This window comes from Chamaea fasciata, unplaced genomic scaffold (genome assembly GCF_029207755.1).
Source record: "Chamaea fasciata isolate MVZ Bird 193981 ecotype frontalis unplaced genomic scaffold, bChaFas1.0.hap1 SCAF_13, whole genome shotgun sequence".
NCBI lineage: Eukaryota > Metazoa > Chordata > Aves > Passeriformes > Sylviidae > Chamaea > Chamaea fasciata.
The window spans coordinates 16,808,329-16,825,494 of NW_027094098.1; the positions used below are offsets into that span (position 1 = coordinate 16,808,329).

At 43.2% G+C, this 17,166-nt stretch overlaps 1 protein-coding gene and 1 long non-coding RNA gene across 14 annotated transcripts in view; one reads left to right on the top strand and one right to left on the bottom strand.

Moving 5' to 3' along the window:
- The window catches only part of FOXP1 (forkhead box P1), a 438,146-nt gene that overhangs the window by 55,853 nt on the left and 365,127 nt on the right, over nucleotides 1-17,166 (bottom strand). For all 12 annotated transcript variants that reach the window (XM_066195730.1, XM_066195729.1, XM_066195721.1 and 9 more), the window contains 2 exons: nucleotides 13,290-13,449; nucleotides 6,989-7,193 (listed from right to left, as the gene is read on the bottom strand). In XM_066195730.1, the coding sequence (XP_066051827.1) occupies nucleotides 6,989-7,193; nucleotides 13,290-13,449 (365 nt within the window). The remainder of the gene's footprint in view (nucleotides 1-6,988; nucleotides 7,194-13,289; nucleotides 13,450-17,166) is intronic.
- Nucleotides 1,630-5,202, top strand: LOC136296565 (uncharacterized). Of its 2 annotated transcripts, none has more exons than XR_010722959.1 (3): nucleotides 1,630-1,692; nucleotides 2,928-3,027; nucleotides 3,491-5,202. It is a non-coding gene; the product is annotated as an uncharacterized lncRNA (long non-coding RNA). The 2 variants fall into 2 exon arrangements; XR_010722960.1 differs by lacking the exon at nucleotides 1,630-1,692 and adding an exon at nucleotides 2,141-2,460.

Consider the following 17,166-nt stretch of genomic DNA (forward strand, 5'->3'; position numbering starts at 1 on the left):
AAAAGTAGGGAAGAGAGGTTTGAACAGTACCTAGCTGCTCTACGAAAAGAGATTTCCCCCTCTCCAAACTGCAAGAAAAAAAAAAAAAGATGGCAAGAATAAGTAAAGTAAAACAAATTGAATTAAAGAAAAACAGTTGTAAAGTGAACATTACAACCTGGGAAAAATGATGTCATTTTATTGAGAAACTCATTTTTTTCCATTAAACCACAGTGAAACGGATAAAGTTTATACAGCTTAATAGTGGAGTTTGACTTTAAATGCTGCTCAATATCTTAGCAGTACGATATAACATGATATAACAGCTGTCATACTAACTGCTCCATTTTTATTGAACAGCACAGAAAATAGTCACACAGAAGTCACTTAAGTCCTCTACTTCTACAGCACTTTCAAGAGTGCTACTGTTCTCAGATTGTGCTATATATGTTAAAAAAACCCACAGCTCTTTATCAGCTCCCTGCTCGGCTCTTCAGGACAATCAGACCTGAGCAAGTTCTGAGGAAGGACAACTTGCACATAGGAGGAAATAAAAAGAAACAGAAATCTGCAGTGCAGTAAACGAAAACCAGGTCCCTTTTTAAGAGTACTACATAAACACCTCTAATAAAAGAGGAGGACAAATTTTCATTGGACTTTAAGTATTTAGACAGGAATGTTTTAGTAAAAGTTTAACTGCAAAGTGCATGCAATTAACAGAAAGCCATCAGCTATTTCTCTGGTATGTAAAAATAGCATTAAGCTGTATTAAATGCACGTGTAAGTATCTCAGTTGCAAGAAAAGGGAGGAGATATGCAAAGCACTCAGATATCAAACAATGATCTGTTGGCCAGATGGAGGAATAAAACAATACATATGCTAAAATTTGGAAAAGTTCTGTTAGGCGTCTGCCAAGGCTCACCCAATCTATTTTAAGTGCTTTTTGATACATTAGCTTAGTGCTTGGAGTTGTACAACTGATGGTTATTACACAGGACCAGAGAGCTCCCTGACGCCGGGGCAGCTTCCCAAGCATCAAACCCAGCACCCTCCTCCAGCCAGGGGTCACATCAAACATGCACAGGCTGGATAACTTCGCATCTTTCGCAGGGAAAAACGGGAAGTAAAACGAGCTGCTTTTTGGTTTAGTGAAGGAATTCCCTGAGAAGCGTGATGCAGGAGCTCCTGGGCAGACCGAGGAGCAAGTGGAATTGTACAACTGATTTAGCAGCCTGGCAGACGGTGGGTGCGGGCGACGCACAGGAGGCTCCACACCCGCATCTGAAAAGCACGAACAATAACGAAGTGCCTGATAAGGCTTAAAACTGAAGATTAACAGCCCCAGGTCTGAGTCACAGCCGGTGTTTTTTTCAAAGCTGATTACAGGGGAGTGACTCAGAGGGGAGCCCGTTCAGTAACTGGTGGCATTTCTTTGGCAGGGGACCGAGCGCCAAGGGATCAGGCACTGGGACACTTTGGGCTGTACCTGCCCAGAACAGATGGAGATGGCCAGGCCCGTGCCCTGCTGTCACAGTGTCGTTGTCACTGAGAGCCCAAGCAGCCCCACAGCCATTCCAGGTGCCGTGAGGACAGCAGCCACGTGGAAAGCAGGATGGTTTATCAGATATCCAGCTGGGCACCCAGGCTCAAGTCTCCCACTGCAGCCTGGCTCCACAGCAAGGATGGAGGCACCTGAGATGCTCAGACCACAGGTAAGAGCACAAGGGTCATGATGGGGCTTGAGCACATGGAGCAGCTAAATACTTCTTGGGAGGAAAGGTCCCAGGAACAGCTATTTCTTAAGGGAGAATGGATCTGAGGTAACCTAATCCAACACAACTCTGCTGATGGTGAAGGATAATGAACTAAAATCAGCTGCAGGGAGCAACTGAGGGAAGCTGACACGGCTGAGCAGATCTGATGCTGGCACCAGTGCAGAATGAATGCCAGGGACTAAGTGGAGAGGCTGGCCAAGAGAAGATTGGGCCCTGGGAGCATATGGACTGCGGGCTGAACTGTTTCATCCCGAGCATTAATAATGGACCCAAGTCTGTAATTCTTAATTGTGCTGAATCCTAATGCCCTCATCTAAGGGCCTTGGGATTTTGATGGAGGATCAGCTGGCGTGGAAGATAACAACAGTAAAACACGAGGCATTAGGCCTAAGTAGCAGATCAATGGTCTGCCACGCCATTCCTCACTTCCCTTCAGAGCCTTCTCCAAACTCTGTCCTCCTGCCATGCTGGCAAGAAAAAGCAATTTTAAAATCCCCTTGTTTATCCCATCTATTTTTCCTAGGAGATGACTGCTTGCTTATGTGGAAGGACAAGACTCAAGTATAGTTGGAAAGGGTAAAAAGGCAATGAGGAGATAAGATGGACTGCTGGCAGATGGAGAAAGGTCTCTTGGACACAAAGCCTTTAACTGCAACTCTTCACCTTACCTCTGGTAAACAACAGATGCACTTCTCAAATTACCAGGTCTGGACCTGCATTAACTCACTTGTTTATGTACAGCCTCCAGCATCCTGCTCTGCTGCAGTCAGTGCAGGACGGTGCCAGGGGAGAGGACCAGCACAAGATGTTCAAGAGCTCCACAGCACCTCCAGACCTCCCAGTTCAAGCCCAGACTGGAGCAATCTCTGCCCACTGCAAAGCACTGATGAATTCTGCACTGTTCTGGTTTTCCAAACCTACCCACATGGGGGATATTCCCAAGCATGCAGGTTTCAGGATGCCCACCATTAGTCAGGTTTTACAGTTTGTAGCCACCTGAAGTGACTGGGCATCCCCCTACTTTGTTTTGATGCTTTTCTTAAGAAAATAATCAAGTTTCTTCCAAATAAGACGCAGTGGAACAAGATGGAAAGTGGGTACTTTCCCTGACATTTCTAAGCTCAGCAGATGTACTTAACTGGCTCCTGTTATTTATTTATTTACTTGTGCAGAGAAAAACTGCTTGTTACTGAAGAAACCCAAATGCTGATCAAGATGATGAGAGGTTTGCATGCTGCTTGATGGTCTCACTTTCCCTTATCCTGAATGAATGTAAGTATCTATAACTAAATATTTCCCTTAGGGTACTGATGACTGAGGTATGTTTATTGCATTGAGTGAATTTATATATATAATCAGCACAATAAACATTATTAAATTGTCTGAGTAAAATCAAAGCATGAAACACACAGTCAGTGCTGAATTCTAATGATGCTGAATGCCCATGATTGCATGGGGAAAGGATCTTAACAAGCCTTGATTTGAGCTTTGGCATCCGCCTCACAAATCACACGAAATGTTCTCTCTTTAATAGTGCTGAATATTGATAAATGTCTCTGCACGGCACAACAGGGAAGTTGGTCTCTATTGGCAATCTTTACCAAAGTGTGTTTTTTCCTTCTCTACACTCAAGGGTTTACCCTGAATGATTTAATTATAATTTTCCTTGTGTAAGACAAATTAAAGAGGAGAGTAGGAGTGTCATGCCAAAGCAGATTATTTATCTCCTTAACAGATTGCTGTGCACCAAACCCCAGAGCTGCTGCTGCTGCTACTTACAGAAACTGGGCGAAATGTGGGACAAAAGCATGGATGTAATATACATTTAAAGCCCAAATGAATGAAAGCATTAACCCATTATTTATAGCTGGAATTGTTCCATTCCCAGGGAAGCCAAACACATGGAGCACGCAGAAACCAAGTGCAGCACCAAGGTGTTCCCTGGCCCAGGAGGGATGGTGCCTCCTGCTTCTGAATGTATTTTTGCTTTTTGGACGTCCTGGGTAACTCTGGTCACCCACCTGCCGTTCGCTTTCTAGTCATAAAGGAGAAATGTTGCTGTCATTGGGCCCTAAGCACAGCAGCCTCACGGTGGGCAGTGTCACCCACCAGTGTCACCAGAGCTGTGTCCCCGCAGCCTGTGCAGAACCCCAGTCTGGGCTGGCGACGCGTGGGCACGCCAGGCAGCCAATGACTACTGCTCCTGCTATTTTAAACCCCTTGTTTATAACCAGAATGTGTTTTTACCCAAGATACAGAGCAGATCTGCTGCTCGCCTGCTGATTCTAACACAGGTGCCTCCCGTCTCGCAGGTCTGGAGCAGCCTCCCAACCAGACCTGTGGGATCAGGAACCCCCTAAAACACAGCCTGATCTACCCCAGTGACATGTGCCAGAGATGACAGTGATGATAGTAACTCCCACATAACCAACTTGCCTCCTGCAGCCCACTCCTTCTCAAAAGCCCAAGAGAAAGGGGTTGAAAACAGCTTTACAGCACACCCTAAAAGTTAATGTTACCTGTATATGATTATTTATGGCTGCTGGGCAGTCGTTATGATGTGGCTGTTCTTAACTGTTAGGACACTTAAGAGATTTTACTATGTGCTTTTTATTGTTGGTTAAATCTAAATAAATAGCTCTTGGTTGTACCAGACCAGAGCTAACAGCCAGTTGCACAGAAGGTGCAGGAATAAGGGGAAATCCACAAGTCAAAAACCTGCCCTGGCCAGCCCAGGCTGTGATTTATGTGATGGGAGGTGGAAGGGCTGATACCTCCCTAGTGAGCCCTTCCAACAGCCCCACCTGACCTGAGCATGAGCTAGGGACTGCCTCCAAAAGTCTCCTTAGGTTTGTTATGCTGAACCAGATGGGTACCAGAACACACATGGATTTCACACCAAGTCCAGCAAACTTCATGTTCCCACCAGAACCATGATTTTTTCTAGTCTTAAACTTTGCAATCAAAAAATTACTAAACCCCTGCTTGTGCCTGTGCTCTCTTTTGCAAGCCCCACTAAAATTTCACCTTCTGTGAGCTTTCAAACATACATGTGATGGCAGAGCACAGCAATTCTTCCCTCTCTGCTCACTCCCCACCCCACACTCCCTGCCTGTAGATAAATATCCTTTCAGAAAGGAAACCAGTGCAAGATATCTCACCAAGAGGAGTTTCTGTGACACATGAAATCTAGGCAGGCACCACGGTGCCTGATGAGACTGCAACAAAACCCTTAAGTGCATCAGGAGGCATTCTACTGCCTGTAGTCTCCTGCTCTACTTATGGATAAACATGTAATTCAATCAGTGTAGCAAATGGATGGCATAAAGCCTCCATGTACCAGAGGCAGGACAAAGCAAACTCTGTAGCTCTTGTATTTGTATTCCTAAATATTCCTAATCCGTATTTTGATATTTCAGAGAATTCAACCGATATGCAAGAAAAGTGTAAGGCAAGCTTAACAATACAGGTATTGATTCCAGCACTGAGAATTTAGTCTGCTAAAGTAAGACAATCTCAATACCACGGCATGTTTATGCCTTCCTAATTAATCTGGAACTTCACTAATAAAAGCATGTGTATCACCTTGTTTGTAGATCCCAACTGCCTCCAGGCCACAATTACAGGACTCAGACACACAGATTTCCAAGTCTGCTCAACACTATACACAGAGAAAATTCTTTCTTCAGAACAGAGTCCTGTATTTCCACTGCATTTCAAACTGAACTGAATCTGTTTCCTGGTTTAGACTGCCATTAGCACACAGCACGTGCCTCTGTTCAGTGAAAGAAGATCCATCTTGCTGCATGGGTTTTTACTTTATATACCCGGTAAGAAAAACATAGATAAAAAATTTATTGAAAAGCCATAAACCCATCTTGTTCAGTTCTACATGCAGCAAAAAGGGAATAATTGTTTAATAAACATCAAATGTTTTTTAGTATCCCATGGAAGTCTTCATGAAACCCACGTCCTTGGCACTTACATGCATGATAAACGTATTAACTGATGTTCCCACACACGTCCCTGCAATGGGTATATAAAGGATGCCTTACACACACAGCACTTCTTCCAACAGTGGGTGTGCTCTCCTTTAAAATCTATCTATTCCCAGCAGCACTATTTTTTTAATATCAGAAAGATAGAAGAGGTATTTATATAGCCTCCCTATCAATCTACTTTCAGACCACCAGAAATACAAACTCTATGGCTTAAAAATTCCATTATCCTCTTTCTAATGAATGAAAGGAGGACGGAAAGACAAAGCCATCAGTTTCCATAAAATCCAGCATCCACTAGTGTCCGCTGTAACATCTCTAGATGGGCAAAAGGGACTCTCCTGAATGCAAAGGAGCACTGCCCTCCCCACTGAGCCCACTCCTCGAGACCCTTCCTCCTCCTCCTCCTCCTCCTCCTCCGGCAGCGACGCCGAGGCTGCAGCCGGCGCTGGCACCCACGGCCCCGGCGCCTGGGCCTGTCTATCTCTCCCCAGAAGCAAAAGTTACGTTGTTAGACACGCCTCAGTGAAATCTGGGGGTGTAAAGAAACAAACCTGCAATAAAGCATCCTCTGGAATAAAGCAGAGCCCGCGCCGAGAAGCACGTCAACAGACAACCCCTGATTTAAGCCATTTCTTTTAACAATGCAAGCCGAGCAAGTATAAATTAACTCACACTTTTAAAAGCCAAACAACACCAGTTAGCTAATTTTATCAGCACTTAAAAAAAAAACAACAAAAGCCACTTTGTTTTAGAGAAACTTGGTGAACTCAAGCCTACCGTGTCTTGTGAAAGCAGGTAATACAGAGTATAAAAAGGCAAGTATGTTAGATGAGACAGGGCACCAAAATTTGGTAGAAAAACGGGGACTGTACTGACCAACGTATTTTCTTGCTCACCTCCAGCCTGTAAACCCAAAGCACAACAACAGCACCACCACCTGTGACGCAAAACTCAAACCCCAGCTTCTTCGCGCTTCCCAATACGCTTATCCAATGCACTTCTAATTAGCTAATTGTACCCACATTGATCCAATTAACAAGCCATAAAGATCTGAACAAAGGGAGCATATTCTGCCCAGTGGAGACTCTTTTCAACCACGCCAACACCAGACAGAGCAAGACGTGGAGGACAAAACTGAGGCCAAGGCACTTGGCCACCGCTCCCGAGCGTTTCGCCATCGCTCCGGGACGCTGCCCCGGGATGCTCCGGGTGGAAAACCCGCAGGCACCTACCTCTCCCGTTTAGGAGTGTGGACTGATAGCTGTCCATTAGTTGAGGCGTGTGGGTTGATGATTAAGGAGGTCTTGGAGGGCGCGGAGGAGGAGACGCAGGTGGTGGACAGGTCCAGGCTGCTGTGGTTGTTGCTGGCTGCCTCCTCCGCTGTGTGCGAGCTTGTCACTTCCTTCCAGAGCTGCTGCAGTTCTGTTGGAATCATGCCTGAAACAAACAAATTGGATAATTAAATCAATTAACAGCTAATTCGGCCGTCTTCAAACAGTAATTAAATCAAAGAGTCAGTAAACAAAGCCTAGTGTTAGTTTTGCCTGTGTGTGTTTTTGGGCATGTATTTTTTTTTTTTTTTAAATAACTAAATGCTAATACTGCACCGCACGATTCTGCTGTGCTCTGGTGTGACACCTGCAAAACTCATGGAACGCAAAATCCGGGCTGTGGGGCAGAAGGATCCACACACCACCACACCCACACCAAACATCACGCTAAATATTATAATTTTTTGTAATTTTTTTGACCAAAGGCTTATTTTCAGAGTCTCTGCTTGGGCAAAAATTGCCCCCGTGCCCACAGCAAAGCTGACAGCAAAGGTGACCACTGGCTACTTTATGCTCAGATAAGAAATTAAATTTCTTTCTTTTTCCACAATTTTCTTTGCTTTTTTTTTTTAAGGAAAGTGACTACTTTCTAACCTGTTACTAAAAACAAGGAAGGTCTTAGGAAAAAAAAATACTCAGCTTTATTATTGTGACAACGTGAACCACAACATGACTAATTTTGTGCTTAAGTTTTAAATGATGACAAATAGCTTTGTTATTAAATACAGTTTTTATTAATCACTTTTAGACGTAAATTATGAATTCATATTGTCTTCCTGAAATGCTTTTCAAATTTTAACAGTCAAATTGATTATACTATGATTATTTCATTAACACACCTATCTTTCTCATTAATTTTGGTTTCTTGAACTGCTCACTTAATTGATGGATGTGTCTACCGAAAAACTGTGTAACTTTCTATACAAGTAACACTATTATTACTGTCATTTCTTAGATCGATGCTAATGAGCCATTCAAAAGCAAAATGAAAACAGAAAATAAGCTTCAAGAAAAAATAATAATAAAAAATTGTTTTTTTATAAATGTGCCAAACTGGACACCAGGGTTAGGGAGACAACATTCGGTAACAAATGCAAGTGAAAACTGCAAACTCCAATGGGCCAAAGGGAAGGTGAACCATGTGCTCACGCTGAGATCATGCTTTTGGATAAAGCCGATGTTTGTGACATGATCCAACAAGTCCAGTTTCTCTCACTACAGACAACTTCAGTGCTCTTTCAGAGAAGGCCATGGGAAAAAATTAGCAATAGAAACACGTCACTCAAATATTCAGGGAAAAAATAATAATAATAAGACAGTGTCTGCGTGTTTTTGAAGAGGTTTCTCATCAGTGTGCTTCCAGCTCATCATTTGGGTGACTGTTCATTGTTTCACCATGTTGTAGCTCTGGAGCTATCCTAAGGAAACCTGCCATTTTCTGAGTGTACAGCAGCAGCTCACACAGGCATGTACCTCACCCAACCTAAGGTATTGAAATAATAATAAAAAAAAAAGGCAGTATGCATTATATTCATTTGAAACACATAATAAAAAATGCCAAGGTCTAAATTTAATTTATTTTTGTCATTTAGAATACAATGGATAGATAATCATCTCAACGTGATCAGCCAAACATCTTTACTTTGCTAAACTGTTAAAGATTTTAATTATGCTAGCTTTGGAGAGCACTGGTCTAATGAGGCGATAGACTCCAGAGAATCTAAGTGGTTAAGAACTGTGAAATGAGTCTGATAGGATTTTTTTATATTCACCGTGGATCGTTTGCATATCAAAGAGGAGTAAATTATTGCACGACAGACCAATAACCTTCCCCGCCTTTCCCAGAGTAGCATTAACAAAAACAGTTGGTCTCCGGTAACGGTTCACTACGAAAAATTGCTGAAATCCTTAAGTATCTGCAATTAATATATATTAGGGCAGAGGCTTCAATTTATACATTAAGTGATCAGATATTCTTAGGACACATCCGTTTCTCTAAAGCCACGTCATTTTCCTTTCATCAGCCCCAAACGCCAATTATATTTTGATGGATTTTGTCCCAAATGAGCATTTAGTTATTAGACATATTCAATTATTACTTGTCCCCTGGAATTAAACCTCTGAGCAAATTAAACAAAGAAAAAGGTCAGTACACAAGCCCGTGTCCTGTTTTGCTGTGTGGGGGCTATTATTTTCAAACACCTTGCAAAGTGACAGTGTGGGATGTATTTTTAGCTAACACGCTTGACAGGACTGTCTGCGCACTAACAATTACCTGTGAGCAGGGCTGACCCTTACACACTGTTTACTCAGTTGAAACAATAGTGAATAGACTTGTCTGTTGATGATAACGTATTGATATGAGAACATATGAGCCGACACCTATTTTTATTTTCCAGAATAAGCAAATAGTGAAAGAATAACTAGCTTTTTTTTTTTCTTCTTTTTTTTTTTTAAATCTGGATTTCTGCAGGTTTTTAATTAGACGTAGGCTATCATCCACTCCCCTTTCCCTGCTCTCCACTTTCCTCTCCTCCCGGTCACTTCTGGATCTACCAATGCTTCCTCCCAAGGAAAAACCTGAAAGTGTTACAGCCATTAAAACAGACATACACATGATATTTATGCCTCTAAAAGTCAAAGTGTTTGGTCTAGCTTCCCATACAAGCGTTACTCCCATTAGTACTAACAACAACCGTACCACAGATGGAAAGAAAAATAAAATATTCCCCATTGTGTGGGGGAAAATGCTGGAGATAGTAAGGATTTTAGGCTGGGTGACATTAATTTAAAGAGCTAACTGTGATGTCACACATCTGCACACAACCCCTCGCCAAAAATTGATTACATCACCTGATTAATAAAATAAAATTAGAAATGGCCTCTCTCCTCCTGCCCTAAATTTAGTTCCTTTAGAATAATTCTGGAGAGAATTCCTGACTAGCCTGTCAAACTGGGCAGCTGAAAGGTACGCCCATCACTCATCCAGCAAAATGGTTAAATAAAATAATAGGACAAATGGCAAAAGCAAGTCAAATAGATCCACGACCACTCGCAATAAATTATGTAATTTACCATTTAACAGCCTCATTTTAACAGTGAGAGCTAAATTTCAAGTCGGATTCCCAGAACTGCGCTGCAATTACCCGAGATCGCCGCGACTTCCCACGGACCGGGAACGGGATTCAGACCTGGAACTGCCAAATCTACGGGAGCAATCAGGCACCCGGATGTCTCAGTCCTATTATTTTCACTCGCTGGTGATCTGAAGTGTGATTTGCAGTTTCATTTTGAAGATACTAAAGATCTCACTCTCGCAGCTCAGAACACTGCTGAAATGGGGTTTATTTTAAAATTGCTGCTATGTACAGATGTAAAAGCTAGATTACGGAAGTGTCTAAATACTAAGCAGCAAAGATCAAGCAAATATAACACCAAAGGATGTGCTATTTTGTTTAAGACAATAGGCGAGCACTAAAAACTAAAATGAAACTAAAATACAGATTTAAACAATCTATTGGTTCTGAAAACATAACGAAAATATCACTTATAAAGTAGCATTCGTTCCTTGGAAACATTTATTGCTATTACAGATACTTAAGAATAAAAGCAAAATGCTTTTAACTGAATTCACAGCTACATTTACTAGAGGGATGATTTTATTTCTTTTATACACACACATAGAGTATTTGTCTCAGTCTTGCAAACTGTTCTGAAAACAAAAGGGCATGAGAGATGTAATTTTTTCTTTAAATAAGAAGTGTCCATTACCAATTATTTTAAACTATAGCCCTGGCTCTTCACTGCATTTTTCAGGACAACTAGTCCTCTTGATTATGAAAGAAAATGTAGGCACAGGTTTAAAAAATGTATGTTGTGGGGACAGTTGACAGATTACTGCTCATGGAACTCAATTTCCCAACCCCAGGTATCACCGGCTCAAAGACAAACAGAGTTGCTCAACCTCTTTGTGTCCTTGTACCTCCATACCCAGGTGACCATGTTCAAGCAAGCAGAAAGTTGATTTAAACCTCATAATGACATCAGTTTTAAGCCATCGTCTCTCTGATAAAAAGGAATAAAATATCGTGCTGGATTGCAACCTGCCTCAAGTCTCAAATCCCTCTTTCCTGCCGGCTCCCGCCGCCCCCAACGCTCACAGCTCATTTCCCTGCCAGAACCAGCCCTCTCTGCTTATGTTTGTGTCTCTCTGGCGTTCAAGTCAGCACCCCTCAGGTTTTAAATACGCTCCTGGGTGAGGACTAATAGTTACACTTCCCTGCTACCCATATCAATCAATGCCACGGCGGCTGAATTACCTACTGGTGTCTCCGATGTGTTACCGCACAGATTACACTTCATGCATCACCACATTCATTTCTTTCACATTACACATGAGCGTGTCTTGTCACTGCCCAATTGCCCTCCTCTGGACAGCTTAACTGATGGACTATACAATGAACCTTACTGAGCCAACTTAATGGTATAGGAGCTGTGGGAAAAATTAGCAAGGTTGAGGCTTGAGTCCGGTGCGGTGGGTGTGTGGGAACAGCCTGGGATGCTTCCAACAGTAAATCTGAGGCGTAATTAATGCACGTTACAACATCTTGCAAGCATAAATGGCATTTCATCTACGTGCCCTTTTTTCCTGGACTCATTTCACACCTTCTCTCCATCACTCTGCACTGATGGTGACTGACCAGGTACCGCCCCAAGCCTAACCCTGCAGCTCCCAGCTGGGAGCCACCTTCCCATGGACCAGCCTCCAACTCCTGCACAGCGCTGCTCTACACCAGGCAGCCAGTTTTGGGATGCTGGGAAGTTGAACTGAGACTTGGGGAGTCAAGAGCCAGGCCCCCAAAAGCTCGGCCTCTCAACACAGGAGTTAAGGGCTCAAATACCTTCCTGGGTCTGGCAAAAATAAGCCTAAATAAAGCACGTCAGCCACACAGCAAAGCAGACTCCACTCCCCAGTTTGGCCTCTGTTTATCCGTATAAGTTAATATTCACCAGCCATCTCACTCTTCTTTTCTGCAGCCATGTACACAGAAAAAAAGGAGGGTGAAGAACAGAAGTAACTTCGTCTTGCCCCCTCCATTAAAGTGAACAGAGCTGAATGCAAATTCATTGTATGATTTAGAAACTAGGAATAGCCCTAAGGCTGCTTTCAAGGTCCCAAATCATTCAACCTGGGCTGACTCAAGCTATAAAGGTGAATGTTCAAATTTATTACGGGGCAAGGGAAAGAGAAGGCAGGATTATTCAGAAATACCAGCACCGTGGTTGATGCCATGGCATGCCTGAGCCATGCCAACTCCAAACAGTCTGCTTTAACCACAGCAGCCAGAGCTCAGGCAAGTCTGTTAAACTGTCCCACGGCTTGCAGACAAACCCAGTTTAAAAAGTAAAATAATAAATTTAAGCCAAAAAAGAAAAGAGAGAATAAAAACCCTAGGTTATAATCACTGTCAAAAGTATTGTGAATTTAAGTAGTGCTTTCAGAGTATCAGTGTCTTAAAAAAATAAAATAAATTGGGATTTCAGCAAAGCAGAAATTCAGAATTCACTTCTTGCAGAGTGCAGGACTGAATAAAGACATAGGAGGATCTAATTGTCAGTAACACCATTAGAATTAAATGGAGTTAATCCCAATTTGCCTCAGTGTGGAGGAAGGAACAGAAGCACCGAGGCAGTGACACGAAGGCTGTGGAGAGCAGCCGTGTCCCCTCTCCCTGGCAGCCAGAGCCAAGGGCACACAGAGCTCCCCAGCCTGCGGGTCAGAGCTGCTCTGTGCCAGCTCACAGCCAGGCTGGGACCAGGAAGGCCCAATCAACACATCTGGGAAAGGAAAAGCTGCTCTCACACACCCTTAGCCATGATGCCAGCACCAGGAATCAATAAAGGCTCCTCCTGTGAAGGATTCCAAGCCCAGATGAGTTCAACCAGCAGCTCCGAGTCCGCCAGACCGGCTACAGCTGTGCAAACTGCATGTGAACTCCAAACCCTCTGCACCCCGCCAGCCAGGGCATCCCCGGATTGCAGCACCGCCCTTCTCAAAAAAATACCTTCATAATGCCCACCCCTGCCTGTCAGCATCTTTCTGTGCTTATTATTTTTGTGAGCCTGTGAGGTCTTTCCCTCTCTCTCCCCACGTGTGAGCGTGCACACTGCCCTGGCTCTGCCACCCGAACCCCTCACCTACCTTGTGCAAGGGGTTGCAAAGGCAGAGTAGGCTGCCCGGGCTGGATCGTCAGCAGCCCCTGACGCTGCAGAGACAGGAGGTGCTGCTGCTGCAACTGCTGCATCTGTAAGAGCTGCTGCTGAAAGGCCAACTGCTGCGTGGCCACTTGCTGCTGCTGGGGCTGGAAAAAAAAAAAAAAAGAAGAAAAACAAAATAAAAATGCACACTTGTTAATTCAAGAGCAAAGCAGAGGGTTTACAGGACTCGTTGTCTCAACTTGCTTCAATTTCTGGTGGCAGTCACTGGGTATCAAGCCAAGCCAAGTGAGCCCACCACCCCTGGAAAAGACCCCAAGGTATGTTTAGGTGCTGGAGCTAACACAGGGCTGCAGATTCCCATCTCCAGTGGTTAACTTTCCCCCAACCTAAATCCCTGCTGCCATCCCAGTTACAAATGCATGCAGCATTTTTTAGTCCACGTGTTCATGTTTTACCCCAGACGTGGCTGTGTTTCAGTGGTGGCAAACGCTGATTAAAACCCTGGGTAATTCTTTGAGGCAAAGAACATGAGAATCACACCCCACAATCACATCACACTTAGATGTAACAAGAAACCCTGCACTGTGCTCCGTTTGCTCATTCAAGGGTTGTCTCAACTATTAAGGCAATTCGACTGGCTTAATTTATGGTATTTTATACTCACTCTCTCTTCTTCATCCATCAAGCCCCACAATACTTTCTGTTACACTGGAATTATTCTGTGCCGTATTTAAGGCTGCTACTTCTGCACTTTGAAATTTTTAATTATTCTCACTAGAAAGAAGATGGAGTTGCTTTACTCCACAGGGATGTGAACCTTGAACCTTCGAGGTGTAAAAGAACATGTTGCTTTTCTCACTGCTGTACCAGGAGAAGCTTTTAACTACTCTGTTTATCACTTCTGACATAAATAAATGAGAAAAAATCAGACCTTTGAAGAAGAAAAACTTCATCTAATATTGTTAATTAGCCATGACAAACGATGAAATAACATTGTAAATCTTTCATAGAAACAGCCACTAGATTTTAATTACACACATTCATAATTTAGCAAACAACATCTTACTTGAATGTGAGTGTTTAATATGTACAGTACTCGAGGCTTCAGAGTCCTTAATTTTGTTCAGTTAAGGAAGCCTCTAGGTTTTGCTTCCATGCTCATCTTGTATTTTATTTGCTTTGTTCTTTAAAATCCATGAAAGGCTTTGCATTTTGATAAATATCTTTTTATTTATTGTACAATGACAGGAGGAAAACTTTTGTTGTGTAAAACATCAATACATCATGCCAGTGTTTAGCAGTTCCTTGTGCTAGCCAAAAAAAATTAATGTAGATTTCCTTAGTAATTATCTGAGTGATAGAAAGATAATACAGTGCAGTAGTACAATAAATAGAAGGAAATTATCTAATATCCCTAATCTGCTAGGAATCATATCAAGGTGGAGGTCTTATACACATTATGGCTAACAATTAGGGAAAGAAAATTAACTCTTACCAAACTGTACACTTTCACAAACCCACCCCAGCCAGAACCCGAGCTTTCTGTCGCTCTTCCTTGACACCAAGCCAGAGGATCACTGGCCCCATTCCCTACTGGTGTGACACAGGGAAAAAGTCCCACCAGAGCTGCTGGAGCAGGACTGACAGACACCAACGGTGGGTTTGACCCCCACCTTCTCGTACGACCATGCCCCATCAACCCTAATACTACAACAGACTTTATACCCACAACCCTGAGAGTCAGCCATTCTATTAATCTCATTTATAAACTCAATTTATCTTATTTCCAAAGAAAACCTTCGACTTCAGGAACACATCTATAAACAAATAGGTGTTTGGATATTCTGAAACTCGCAGAGTTTACATTTCCTTGCAACAGCTTGCTCTGACACATCCATTTGTTGCAACTATTTGCAACAGCACCATATGCATGCAGGCCCCAGCAACAGTTGTACTGAGCTAAAGTAATGTTTGCCTCCATAAATATTAATTTTAAAATATATATACTTAATACATTTATATTAATATATTTATATTATTAGTACTAGGTGTAGTAAGCTGTGTTTTACCTATTTGCAGTAAGAGCGCAAAGTTAGCACATGGGTTTTTATTTTTTTTTTTTAAATCTTTTATTGAATTGACTGATGCCCGTTTGGTTGTCTTCTCAGCTACCCTAAGAAAAGCTCTTGAACACACTCTACTTTGAAAAGCCAGGATATAAAAGTATACAAGGCCCATTGTCCAAGAAAGAATTTAAAAGCAAGACACGTTGCCAAACTGCGCTCCCCACCCAGTTACCAAACACAGGATACAAGGCAGTTTGTTTACTTCTCACAATTGAATGCATACAAAAAAGGTCTCGGTGCAGTCCTGTTGTCAGGTCAGTAGTCAGTGTTAAAATGCTGAAATATCCTGATAAAACTTGCATTTTTGATCCCCTCCCTAAAGCTTCTGTCAAAGGTCTGTTTTCCTTTCCTAGGTTACTCCCTACTGCCTAACATAAACTGTCACAGCGCCGGAGGACAAACGGCCCTGCTCGGGAAACAGCGCGCTCCGTCCAGCGCCGCGGCTGCGCGGGACCCCCAGCACCCCCCGGCCTCTGGGGGGCCCCGAATTTTCCAGGGGAGAGCAGGAACAAGGCTGAGATCCCCCCCAGCACCTCTGCCCCTCGCCGTCGGGCGCTGCTCACCCTCTGCTACGCCGCGCAGCCCCTGAGTAAAAAAACCCCCAGGAACCTCGCCTGGGGCCCGTCTGTTGCTCTGCTCAGGGGTCGGGTCCCTTTCAGCAGCGGGGCTGGGGAGGTTTGTTGTGTTTTCCCTCTTTCAGGACAGCACAATAGGACAAGGCACTGACAAAATGACTTGGGGGATGCCGTACATGAATACGCTTGTTCCATCTGTCAAGGTACACGCTCAGCCCTCGTTAGCACGGCAGTCGCCGGCCCCCACCACGGCACTGCCTTGTCAGTTTTCAGTGCCAGAGGGAGGGGGGAAGAAATAAAATAATACAAGACCACCTTTTCCATGCTAATTTAGGAAGAATAACCTCCTTTAGCTGGGCTGAACAAACCTGTGGGGTGAAATGCATTGTTGAAACGGACCTCGACTAAAACCATCAGCAAAAATACTCCCCCCCAAACCCCTAGAATAAGCTGAAGAGAGTTAAGTCCTTGTTCTCTTTCCAGCTATCGTGTTAAAATGCTCTTCTGGAAACAGGAAGGAGTCCTTTCTTATTGTTGCTTTCGCTAGTGTAATATCAGAAGTGTGACCACAGTAAATCAGTGTGTTAGATATTGAAATGCCATCACATTGTCTAACTTCCCTTCTTGTCTTTTTTAACACAAAGTATTATTTTTCTTTAAGCGCCAAGCCCTCATCTTTGTGTCTGAGATGCTCTCCTGTCTGACAACAGCAATTTAGAAGAGTTAACTTTTATCGTTCATTCTGCTGTGTAACTTTCCCCTTCAAATTTCTTTATCTGCCCTCTGAGCTCATCTGAACTTTCATGTTCTCCCAGCATGCAGGCTTGCATTCAAAACTATGTCTAATAGACCAAATAAGAGGTTAATAAGAAGTGGCAACAGAAAGAAAAAATACAATCCCTGGTAACTGATAAGAATGACAGTGGCAGCCCTTTATTGTTTGTCTTCAAATATAGAGTTAAAGATCTTTAAAAAACTAAATTTTGACGCCTTTGAAAAGAAAGAAGCACAAAATAACAACAGGGGGTTATTGCCTGCCAGCCACAGGGGAGAAGCTCCATAATTCTTATTCTCCCTTTTGAAGGCTGTTAGAAATCTGATTCAAAAAAGCAACAGCAGAAGGAGAAAGCCTCTTGAGGCTATCGCCATTTCCTGTGAT